The 13000-nt window shown below is 40.8% G+C and overlaps 1 protein-coding gene across 25 annotated transcripts in view; it reads left to right on the forward strand.

The window, feature by feature from the left end:
- NFASC (neurofascin) overlaps positions 1 to 13000 on the forward strand; it is a 187104-nt gene that overhangs the window by 142773 nt on the left and 31331 nt on the right. For 18 of the 25 annotated variants that reach the window (XM_077928985.1, XM_077928983.1, XM_077928987.1 and 15 more), the window contains one exon: positions 2768 to 2782. The exons of the other annotated variants lie outside the window; for them this stretch is intronic. In XM_077928985.1, coding sequence (XP_077785111.1) covers positions 2768 to 2782 — 15 coding nt within the window. The remainder of the gene's footprint in view (positions 1 to 2767; positions 2783 to 13000) is intronic. 25 annotated transcript variants of the gene reach the window in all.

The raw sequence follows: 13000 nt of genomic DNA on the forward strand, positions 1-13000 counted from the left end.
TATATGCCAGGGAATGAAGACCAACAAAATCTCCCAACTGTTGGAGAGTTATGGGAATGTGCTTTGTTACAAAATTAAGCAGTTATGTGCATTTGAAAGAAAGAAGACAGAATGTGAATACTTTTAATAGAAATTGTATATCCTTTGTTAGCTTTCGTAATAATAATTCATTCTTCTGTAAGGCGATCAGCTTGCACAACGTAAGAACTTCTCTGCAACTTGATATACTATTAATCAGGCTTAAATACTTCTTATTGATAGAGAAACATATAAAACAGAGGCATCCAATAGCCTCCTGAAAACTGCAAGAAATGAGCTAGAGACGCACAGCCTTTCCCATCACTGCTGTAATCAACAAACGACCCTCCGTAGGAAAATGCCACAACTAGCAGACTTGTAATAGGATAAAATACTCTTTGTGAAATATCCGTCAAGCTAAGTGAAAGTTCAGTAGCCCTCTGGGAAGTGAGTGCAAAACAAAGCTGACTCTTAACATTCTGTAACGTTTCCAGAAAGACCCCCAAATTCAGCTCAGTCTCTCACATTATTTAATGAGCCCTTGCTTTTTATCTCCTGAATGGCAATATGTGGGAAAAGTATTTCCCTGAATGCACATTTTAAAAATGAATCGCTTCCCATATTTCTATAAGTGGGCAGGTTCCGGGTATGTTATATATAGCACTTGCTGATAATGTTATCAGATATTTCTTCCCATACTGTATTAAGGGGGGGAGGGGATAATGTTCTGGTTGACAATAGCTAGTGAATGCACTGCAACTTTTGAACTCTGAAGGTGCTTCCTGCACTAAATTTGGATTTTTCTTAGAATTTGCAAAACTGCTTTGAGGAAGAGTGGAGAATTTAAATAATGGTTCAGAATCTTATTTCTAGACACATTTTTCCTGGATTTGTTGTATAGCAGCTATGCATTTGTTATGTTGCTGGGAATTTGAATTAGCCCAAGAGCAATCACAGCAGTCTAAAAAGGCTTTCTTGTAACAATTTCTGTAGAAGAAATCTGGGGAGCGGTGAATTAGAATTTTTTCCTTCTGATTTGCAAACCATGGTTTGTCATTTCAACAGAATGTGGCAAACTGTTGCATGCAAACCATTGTTTACAATCAAATTGGGATACCAAACCACAGCTAGATTCTCATTTGAGATCCTAGTTTTATTGTAAAAATGGGTTCCTTAAACCATAGCTTGCCACATTTAGATGAAATGAAAACGTATGGTTTAGCACAAATTTTAAGTAAAAGCTTCAAATCTGCTCCCCTTGTGTTCAGTGGAGAAAGGAAGGGGAAGGAGGAACAAGCAAGCCTACTTGGCTAATTCTCATAATGACAAACCATGAATTACTGTTATGTCTGAATTGAGGCAATTACTCTATTGCTGATGCTGCTTGCATCACAGTAATCGAGTCCAGTGTCTCCCAGGCTTTTGCTTTAAAACAACAACTACACACACACACACACACACACACACACACTCATATAAAATAACGATATTCTGAAAAGGTCTGATATACTCAAAACTACTCTTTCTTTCTCCCAAACCTTTGCTTATCTTTCCAAGATACCCAAGTATACTTGCTTTGCCAAAGAGAGTCAGAGCTCTGTAGGCCCTGCAACATTTAATGGAACTTACTGAACAGTTTGAACAACAGAGGTGGTGAACTGTGGCTTTATGCTTAAAAAAGAAAAAGAAAAACACCCTCCTGGTAGCATTCTAGTAGCCAAGGTCCTCTTTCATTTGCATGCTGAACTCTACCCATAGCTGTCATGTGTTAAAGTGACAGTGTGCAGACTGCCACCAGATGCAGAAGATTCTTCTTACTGTGATTATTGTTGCTTTGTGAGTGTTCAAAGCAGTGTGCGAAACCCCAAACTACATTGACTTCTGCATGTGGTGTTGGTAATGCAAGACTGCCTCAAGTGTATGTGGCAACACAACTGGAATTCAGCAAAGATTTCATAAATACTGTAGTGATCTTGTGGGTCAAGGGAATTGTCCCTCAGTGGAATCTCATGAGTGAGGTTTTGCAGGATCTTCAAATAATAGTGGAGATGTGTACCACTCAGATTATTAATGAATGTTGAGCAGTCTCCGTAGGCAGAACGTTTAGGCCCATCAGACACTCCGCAATACGCACCTAAGCATTTGGAATTGCACAAAAGCATGTTGCCTAGAGGGAGCCTTGCCAATTTTCTTTTCTCCTACCGATGCAGGGGAGGCATTTATAAATGGAAATAAAGATCCAAGCCACAGCTTCCATTTCTCGCAGACGTTATTTGAGCCAGGGGATGCGAATGAAATACAGTATTCCTGTGGTTATTTGCATTGCCTATTGTCTCATCCATCATAAGTGTCTAAGAATCGATAATGAGCTTGCAGCCAAGTTGCAGTAGAATAGAATTTGTCCTGACATTTAGGGGACTCAAATGGAAGCTGACAGGATGTGAAAGACCCATTTGGTTGAATTTAAAACCACAAACTGCGGAACTTTTGCCCCAAGAAATGAAGATACAGTGAAGGAAACCAAATCAGCTGTGTCTCCCTGCATTGGTTTGGATTGTCATTTATGGTAAAGATTGGCTGGGGGTAGCCGTGGAATATGGAGGACTAACACACCTTCTCTTTATTACAGCCTCAGCCTGCCATGTTTATGTACCATGTTTGTGCTGTGGTTTTATATATTCCTGTGTTCTCTCTTTCCCTTCTTTCCTCATGTTCCCCTTCCCTGTGTTTGGCGCTGCACACTCTGAAGTTCTTCCAACCTCAGGTACTGTACCAAGCTGGCAGACTACACAGGCATGATGGGGCAGTGTGAGCTGAAGGCTTGTCTCTTGGGAGCGCTGGCATTATATAAGCATGCACCAAGTTAACCCTTTCAATGGGGGAGAGAATGTATAGACAGATGCATTGGCAGATAGCCTACTCTTTCTGATGTAGGGAATGGGTCCATTGAAAGGGTTGACCATAATGTTTGAGCTGCTATTGCTGCTGCTGCTGCTGCTGCGCATGTATGCATGATAGGCTTCTGCATTTTTTGTTGCTGTTGCTACCACTTAACAACACTGAGATACAGAGAAGTTGCATGTGTTTATGCACAAAGGGGAGAACTGAAGGCTGTCTGTGAATGAAAGGCTCAATCTTCTGCATACATGCAGGCCAGAGGCCCCATCCTCTGCTTCCCCCATTCCCTCAAGCTACATGTGTTAAGAGCATAAGAAAAGCTTGCTGGATCAGGCCAAGGACCCATCTAGTCCAGCATCCTGTTCTTACAGTGACCAACCAGAAGGTGAAGCATCCGCAGGAGAGTTGCTCCATGAGTGGACCAGGGTGCTTTTCCAGGGAAAAGACATCAGGTTGCCTCTCCCTACTCTAGATCCTAGTGTTAACAACAGTCTATAACAGGGAAGAGGCATTTTTAAAAAGAAGAAAAGATCCTCACCAGGTTGCATTTCAAAGTTATGTTCATTATAGCACCCTAACCTATAACCTGAGAGCAGCTATTGTTTTCCACTATAAAAATTTGTCTAAAAGTGCCCTAGTTTTGGAAATGTGTCTCTCTAGAACAGCACCCATTTTTCAGTTGCATAATAGAAAGGTCCACATTTGCCTTTGGTCACAACTGGAGATGGGAGTTGTTTTGTTCTCCTGAGAATGTTAGTCAGACACAAAGCAATCCCCCCCCCCCCATTATTTTCCAGGGGTTGTCTGGCTGACAGGCAAAAGGTCAGCACCAAATTTCTTTTGACAGCAGATGCCAGAGACTGTCTGCTGATCAGATTGCAGGTGTAAGGAGCTTTCTGTAGCCCAGCTTGTGGAGAACCAAAGAGTATCCCTGAACCCTTGTGTCCCCAGCACTCAAAGTTTGTTCACCGCAATAATAAAAACAGTCCCCTTTTGGCTTGGGAAATCTCAGTTGGCAGGAGTCACAAATACAGAACACTGGGAAATGAGAATGCATTTTGGTGCCCTTGGTATTCTGGGGTTAGTTGAATCCTGGGCAAGAAAAGGCTTCACCCTCCCATTGAGCTTACAGAAGCTGCTACATTCACAGGATGAGAGAGAAATAATTCACTCTCTAGCCTTCTTGCCCCATCTAAAGTTTTTGTTTGCATTGGATTTGAATATTTTAGTAGGGTTTGGGCTATATTTCCTGCTGATGCTTTCCCCTGCCATATTTTGTTGTAACTATTTAATTGATATTACTTTGCAAACTTACTTTCCTTATGTATAGATCCTCCCTCCTACCTTTTTAACTGTATTTTTATTCCCAGCAATACAAAGGGTAGCAGATTGATCTATTCTTGATCATTAAAGAACCAAAATTATATTTCTGCTCTAGGATAACCAAGTGCCCACACATTTTGGGTTGGGCTTGGCAGGGCTTCCTTGTGAGTAAATGTGCATCAGATCATGCTTTTAAATTGGATCAATATACATTTTTGGATCAGAATACATTTTTTGCATTCATTACTCCTCCCTATTATAATTATAATCGAGCCATGTAAAGTTGATAGAGCTCAGAAGAACCTTGAAATACAGGGGATGTAATCCAGCTGCAAGCTGCAACTGTGAACCTCATTTTAAAACATGGGCAGCACCTCTCTCTGTCTGTCTCTCTCTTTCTCTCTGTCTCTCTCTCAGACATGGCTGAGGCTGGCACCCTTGAGATCTTGAAACTCCATGGAGTTGACTCATTTGCCTCTATTGCTGAGTTGACCCATGAGCTTACAACCAATAATAACATAGGAAGTTGCCTTATACTGAGTCAGACCATTGGTTCATCTAGCTCAGTACTGCCTGCACTGATTGGCAATGGCTCTCCAGGGTTTGAGGCAAGGATTTTCCAAAGCCCTACCTGGAAAGATCTTGTATTGAACCAGGGACCTTCTGAATGCAAGGTAGATGTTCAATGATTGAGCTACAACCCTCCTCAAATTTGCCGCTAGTAAACTGTGATTACTTTATTTGTGGACCTCTGATGTTAACCAAACTCATCCCTGAACAGCACCAATAATACCTGAATCTAATCTAGGCTCTATTTGAGCATGTATGAATGTAGCATTATATAGGCCAACTTTGGCTTCACCCTGACCCATGTTTTGTTTGTGCAAATAGCAGACAGATTTTTACTGCTTGAAGTCAGACACATCCCACCTTGGAAAGGGAATCGTAAGGTTTTTGTTATGCTTTCCAGAAGAACTACTGTGTAGTGGAATTCAGACTAGAATCATGAGATCTAATAATATTAACAATCAAAACTGGAAAGTGTCAAGAAACCCAAGTCTGACAATTTAGGAGACATAAAATTGATAGAACCAGAGCAATATTCTGTGCAATGTCAAAACAAAAAAACCTTTTACTCAGACTCTAAAGCTGACAGTTGCCCTTTAGTCTAGCATATTTTGTACTGATGTACAAACTGAATAGAACAAAGCTGTACATTTAGATGGACTGAAACTTCAGGGGTTGCTGGACCACAGTGTGAAAACAGTTGCATGGCCTACATAAAAAGGGCCTGTCCAATTTGGTTTAAAAGGATGCCAGTCTAGCACGGCATACATTAAAATTATTAGCTCTTATGAGTGGTGTTTTGCAGCTCCTACAGAGTAAATGCATGTGTGGTTGCCAAGATCCTATGAATGTTGACATGTGCACTATGAGCAAAAGGCTCTTAGTTCCATGTTTTCTTTATGATGTGATATTAGCCACTGTATGAGCTAGACCTAAGGTTTACATTAGGGACAGGGAAGGATTCGACATTCCTCACGCACACTTAGGAATCCAGCAGTGTGCTCTGATGAAAGAAAGTGGTTTATTAGAGTTGTCTGCCTTGCTCTCCTGCAACCCTGATTTAAAGGATTGTAGTTTCATTTGCTAAGGATCAATTTGTTTTTTGTATTCAGTACAACTAGTCCATAAGTGATTGATTCTGGCTCTTCTGCTAGAGAGAATCAGTTTTGCTAATGTGTAAGAAGTTACAACTAGAATCACAGAAAGATCTGACTCTTGAAAGAATAAGTTTTAGAATTTTTGGTTCTGTGCCTAAGAAGCATCAGCCACTGGTTTCTGTGGAATAGGACTGGGTAGCACATTATTTGGGCTGTTGCTTTATAAACTCCACCAAGTTTATAAAGCAAGCTCTTGACAAATTTCTTTGTCAAGAAGAAAAACTCTGGATGTCCACTGGTAGAAAATAAAGAATTTGCTAGTCTTTCCCCATATGCAGAAATGGGAGATAAATGCTTCAAAATCAAGGGTAGAGATTGACATGAGGATATTGGCTTGTATTCAATGTCACGCTAAGTAACCATCCAGCCAGCACAAGGATTTACACGGACAAAAGGACTTTCTCTCACCTCTCCATGCATGGCCCCTAAATCTTTCCTGCAGGTTCCCCCACTCTCTAGAGCATATTTGGAGAGGGTACAGAGGGGCAGAAAGTCCTGTTGTGCAAGCATAAATCCTTACCCCGGAGGGATGGTTACGTAGTGCTATATTGATACAAGCCTAAGATGATTAGCTTTTCAGCAGAACCATATTTCAGTCCTCACATTTGTGGTTCATTCAATTTGGCACTTATATCACTTACTGAATGACTACATGTCTGCATATTTATTTATTTGTTTGTTTTGCAGTCGTTAGACTTGGAGCAAATTAATGGGTTATTTCTCTTTCAATTTCCTCACATTGCCAAAGCAAGGGAAAACTCTCCTGGAAATAGGTTTGGCTCCCCATCAGTGTTTATAAAATATTCATCCAGCCTTCCCAAGCCTACAAGTGCTGTACACACACTCTGGGAAGGCAGTTCTTGTTAACAGCCCATTAGAATCTTCTTTGAATAATTAAATAATAGTACGTGTGTGTCTAGTTGTTTCCTTTGTGCATGGCAGTACTAGGGCTCTAGAAGTGTACTTTTAAAGATGCAGCACTATACACATTTGCCAGGGAGCATGTGTCATTGAACTCCCTTCTGAGTAAACATACATAGAGATTACACTATTAGTGATGGAGAAATTTCAACTGAGTTCCATGCCTTTCTAGCAGTTATTTCAGTTTAGTAGGATAAAAGTAAATGAATGGATGCCTGTTCAACATTGAAAATTGGAAATGTTCAGCAGCTAGTAGGGAAACATTTCTACCTTGAGCCTTTAAGGTGCTACATTTAATTTTAGGAAAAAAACGTTAAGGGGACTGGACAAAACAAAACAAAACCTGCTGAATTAGAAGTTATTAACACATTGAGTACCATGTGTATTGGTTTAAATAAGGAATATATGTGTTTATCTCACTACCAAAGGAAATTGTGCTGTGTGTACCTATTGCTTGCTGTTCTGGCAAATAGAGGTCACCCTCCAATTATCTAGAACAACCTTGCTCTCAGACTTTGCTCCTTGCATTTCTGCAGCTTTTAAGCCTCAGCGTGTTGTCTTGATTTTCCCTTCCTCTTATCCATCACAGATAGAATGACTGTATATAAAGGTCAGAACTCCTGTATGAAATAACTTGTATTGAAGAGGCTCATCAGGTACAGCTTTTCTTACCCCTCCCTAACGACCTGCACCTGTTAAAATTCCTTCTTCAGTCCAGCTATTCTAGGTACATGAGCATTGTCCTCCTTTGCATCAAATTGAAGTTTGGGTAATCAGTATGAATGCAATAGATCTCTGTGAAATATAGATATGTATCTCTTTCTGCATACAGATTCCCCACCTTCCCCGTTCAGCCTGTATATTTGTCGAAGCAGGCTCAGTAATAATACGCTGAATTTAATTAGGCAGAGCCTCAAATTCTGTGTTCTCGTCTCTGCTAATGAAAGCAGGCAGCATTTGTATCTGGGTATAGAGGTTGAGACTATGAACATAAGTGGAGCCCTTTACTCTGGGGAAAATCATTGCTTAGTGAGGGTCTCTTGGTTTCATTTACTTTTAGCTAATCAGTTAGAAAGCTGCACATCTGTGTGTTCCAGCCTGCTTTCACTGACTCTTACACCATAACAATTAAACACAGTCTCACGGAACATACCAAGGCAATAAACCCAGACATGCTGTTCTATAAATTGTGTAAGAAATGCCTGCCTCTAGTGCACTTGGTTTACCTGCATCACTGGCATCAAGGGAAGTGCACAGTTCCAGCAAAGGATTGTCACTCCTTGCCAAGGTTAATCCTCGCTGAAGGGTAAATTGTGCACAATAGTGGTTAGAGCACTGGATAGCAAACTTGCTCCATGACACCCTTCCTAAACCTGATGCTGTACTGACAGGACCTGATGGGAATTGTAGTAAACATATATACAAATCTGACAGCCACCAGGTTCAGCAAGGCTAATTTATGGACCCTTAATAGGATAGATGGACAGAAATTCAATGTTATTCCAGCATTCCAGGGACACCGTTTTATCATACAGCTACAAATGCAGGTTTAAGCAAATGACAGATGGATGTATTAAACATCAGGTTTTGATAGTCAAAGGCAAGCAAGCCAGTGGTTTCAGCTGACAGCACCTTCAAAACCAAAACCACATTTGATATCCTTAAAAAACAGCCAAAATACCTGGCCATGACTATCTGCTGGGACCTTAACGTGGCTGAATGGCCGTTGTCTTTTATGCAGTGTTCTGCTTCCAAAATACTAACCTTAGTGGGATCTATCTTAAAATCAGATTTTTCCTTTTAGTCTGTTTTCAAAGTTCCCATCTCCCCTGTGGATTGATAATGGTTACGTTACCCAAGTGCGTTAGAAGAGGGACAGGGCTTCAAAGTCCTGAAGTCCTCATTGTGACACAAGGAGGGTTATGGCTCAGATGTTGCTTCCAGTACCACACACTGTGTGCTTGCACAACTCCCTTAGATGGCTGCCCAAGTGTCCATTGCCCTTCACAGTATGTCTTTGTCACTCCCCATATGCAGCAAGGCTCTGCTTCTGATCAAAGGCTCCCTTTATCTTTAAGCCCGCAGTGCACTCTCATTAAAGGGTTGGATTTCAAATGAGAAGCCAGTCCCCTCCTTCGCCCTTCAGTACCCAGCAGCTGAGCTGCTTTCTGTCATGTGTTTAATATTCAGAAGCAAATGAAGGAATACCTTTATTAGGATTAGGACCAAACCCACGCAAGCGCTCTCCAGTGCTACCCTTTGCTTCCATCTTCCTCCATCTGGCCAGTTTAGCTCTTTCTCTTCCTATTGCCACAGCAGGGAACCTGCCAGCATCTGTTAATCTAACTTCATATCCATCCAAACATGAAGCCCAAAGATTGGACATTATTTTGCAGCTTTATGACAGCAGGGCTTGATTCCCCACCCTCTTTTAAAGTAAACATTCCACAATGGTTGCCGTAGTTGTGCTATACAATGCAGTCGTGCTGCCCCAAGATAATCATTTTGGTGGACCTGCTTTTTGTACTAAGTACTTTGTGTTACTGCTGTTGGACCCAGTTAAAGAAGAGTAGCTCTGGTGAACACCAGCTACATAATGGGACCTTAGGCCACAGAAAGTTCTAGGAATTGCAGGAAATAACTTTTTTGCATCTAAGGAAACATGCCAGGTGAAAAACAGAGTACAGTTTTAAATGGTGAGTGAAATCAGAAGCTTCAGGAAGAGAGCTGAGTAACAAATCTGATTCCTAATAAAGATTAAGGGCTGGTTTTTTCTCCACAAAAAAGTAAAGGTTGCACCTGAGGTGAGAATTGTGCCATGGCTATAGTCACACCCTCATGTTCCTTCAGCCAGAAAATGTTGGCATTCTGGGCATGGGTAGCCCTTTCCTGGATTTATTTTTCAGGGCAGCGTATTTAATGTCTAGTATTCCAGAATTGTAATTTTGTGGTTGTCTAGGAGACTAGAAGAGGAATTATGTGTCTGCCTGAGCTACTGCAAACCTAGTCACTGCAATGAAATCTTGCACGCAGCTAATGATTGCTGTCAGGACAGTACTTTGACTTGGACTCAGCACTGGCCTAAGCTCTCCTCTGAACTGCTTGCAACCATCAGATGGAAGTGTTGGGAGACAGATTCCTCCCAAACAACATCCACCAACCCTCCACACAGAAAATGGGACGATGCTTGTTCACATGTCACACAAAGATCCATTTTGGATCTTTCCTGAGCCTAAATAAATAAATAAATAAATAAATTTGGCAGGAGAAGGAAAGGCAGCTTCTTTAGTACATTATTCCAGAATACTAGCTGAATAATGCCAATGTTGTGTAGCCAAAAAGTGCCCCAAACCTAACAACTCTACCACTACAATGGTAAGTGCAGAAAGGCCCTAAGAGAACTCAGAGTCTTCCACTTTCCCTCTGTCATATTCTATAAAGTATACATGCTAGTTTTCTTAAGCTTGAGTTCCTTGGTTATATAATGCACTTTCTCTGGGTTTTTCTTCAGTGTTGTTTGACAAATCTTACACACTTGAAAGTGACTTTATTGCATTTGCTGTGCTTTTGCATGAAGGTATGAAATGCTATCGCTGTGGCATCTGCTGTGATGTTGAATTGAACACTTGGTTTATCATGAAGATCCTGCAATATAGATAGCATTGTTGGCTGCTTGGTGTCTTCATTTCTTTTACACCTATTATGTTGCTGGACAAAAGCAGCAGGAAGATTACCTGTATAGTGTGATGATTTTCATTGGTCTCTGATTTTATGTACTGGTTCTCTTTTGGTGTCATGGATCTTTTGTTCAAGCTCCTTCAAAGACAAAAAACCATATGTGTGTCCACCTCGGTGAACCTGCAAGTGCTGGGGGGGGGGGGCATATCTTGGTTCTTCTGCAGCAGGGGAGCCATTTGTAGTCCAGACAGCTTTTGTGATTATCTCAAGTGTATTTAATTAATCTTTCACTCCAAACCTCATTTGTTATAGAAATTCATGAGGACGTGTGTTTTCGTTTTAATGCTGGAGTAATTCTCCAACCCTCACTCTGTTGGAGAATATCAAGCGTCTGACCCTCATGGACCCAGAGGAGGTCGAAAGCTAGATGATAAAAGGGGCACTTAAGCCAACTCATTATATATAGTGAACTTTGAGAGATGGCAAGACTGTTAACAACAATGAAATCCTCAAGATTTAAAGCCTTGTTTGGCTTCTTGTGACTGGGAAGTCAGGCTTGGGGTGAAGGAAAAGGACACTTTCAGTCATGTGTTGAGAGTTTGGAAGTGTAACAAATGAAAGCTACGTTACATCGTTTAGAATTAAAAGCCCACCAATTTGGCATTCATTTTTTAAAAACAGGAAATTGAGAATATGGAATTTTCCTGATTGCAGCAGGTCATCAGAAACAAAATGGCTTAGGGGAAAAACTTAAGTTCACGGCCTATCAGTTTTATGCAAGATCTAGGTTTAAAAGACGTACTGAGTGGAATTTGATGTGCAGTCGGGCTCCCTCTTCCCCCTGCTGAGGCTTCTTCTGAGGTAAAAACCCCAACCAAATTTTTTGGGGGGAAAACCTTGGAAGGGGGGAGGAAGCCCCATTGTGCAAGTGGAAGTCCTTACACAGGGCTTCTGCTGATGGGGTTGGTTAGGTGAATCCTGCCCACTGATTTCAATTGAGCACTGTTAGCAGTTTGTTCCTTGGAAGCTATAGTTTGCCTCCCAGATACAAACTGGAATAACGATGGGGGGAAACAAATTCTGTTTAGTCCAAATTAGTGAAGGGAGGAGAGAATTGGTATGTTGCACATTATTGAAGCATTCACGACTTCCCATGTGAGATGTCTGTTTTATGTTGGCCCAGCTGATTAATTGTGCAGATTTTTAGTTTGTCATTAATGCTTTAGCTGATTTCATATCCCTGGGTTAGTTGATTGAAGCTTGCAGCTGTAATCTTTCCACATTATGAGAGTGACAAAACCTAGTATTCTGTAGGATTAGATCACTAAGTGGGCCATATTTAAAGTTCCAGCATTAAATATTCTGATATTAATTTTTACAAAAACAAACAAAAGCCATCAAAGTGTGCAGCACGTTTTATAGGCAGAGCAGTACCCAGTAGCTGAGCTTCTTTCTACCATGTGTTTAAATTTCAGAAGCAATCTGTATTACAGCAAACCAGCCAAGAGTTTTCAGAGACATTTTGCAGAGAGAGCAATATAACAAAGCCAAAATGGCTAGTAAGACTTTCTGCAGTTGGGAAGGTCCATTTTCATAATGTAGCCTGACCTCTGGTCTTAACCCAGACCATCTTATTTCATCTAGAATTCACGAACAAAGAGTCCATTTACAATGTTATTAACCAAAAGCACTATTTCTCTTCCCATTCATATCCTTTTTGGGATTCAGGTCCTGACCCCCCGGGAGAATTCAGGCAAGACTAAAAATGCCTTAAATTCCATTTTCAGCTTGCTCTGCCAAAAATCTTAAACAGATAGAGGAAGTATACAGCACTGATGCTGTAGTAAGCAGACCAGCTTAAAACTGTTCCTTATCTACAGACTAACATCACAATTATTTCTAGTGGTATATATATTTTACAGCATGTGTGTGTGATTCTACAAAAACTAGGGTTGTTGGGGCTTTTAACTAACACAATGTGGGGATTGGAGTGTGGGAATGGGCTTCAATTTGCAGTCCAACCTCATCTAAAATAAATAATTTGCAAGGTGTGAGAATCTGTGTGATAAGTATTTCATGTTGCTTCAGAGCTTAAAAGTAGGGAAAATGTGTGATCTGCACAAAATTCTACTGTCAGAAAGCTGTCAACTGAGAAATGCCTTCGCTACAGTTCAGGGTGTGCAGTGTTAATTTAATTTTTGCTCTGCCTGGCCCACAACAAATTGGATCATTCTATTTTGCTAAGAGTTTTAAAATCTAATTGTCTGTTTAAAGGTGACTCGCCTGCTTAAGGCCAAATTCTGTCGTTTTTAAGAGAATAGGATTTACCTTGCCGATGGCCCATTTAGCACAATATGCTTCCTGCCAAAAAATTATCAAAACCTAGTGCTTTTGAAGAATATGGAAAACCTTTTGATTTGGCAGAAATGGGACAATCT

The sequence above is a fragment of the Podarcis muralis genome, chromosome 5 (assembly GCF_964188315.1).
Source record: "Podarcis muralis chromosome 5, rPodMur119.hap1.1, whole genome shotgun sequence".
In the NCBI taxonomy this organism is placed as follows: Eukaryota; Metazoa; Chordata; class Lepidosauria; order Squamata; family Lacertidae; genus Podarcis; species Podarcis muralis.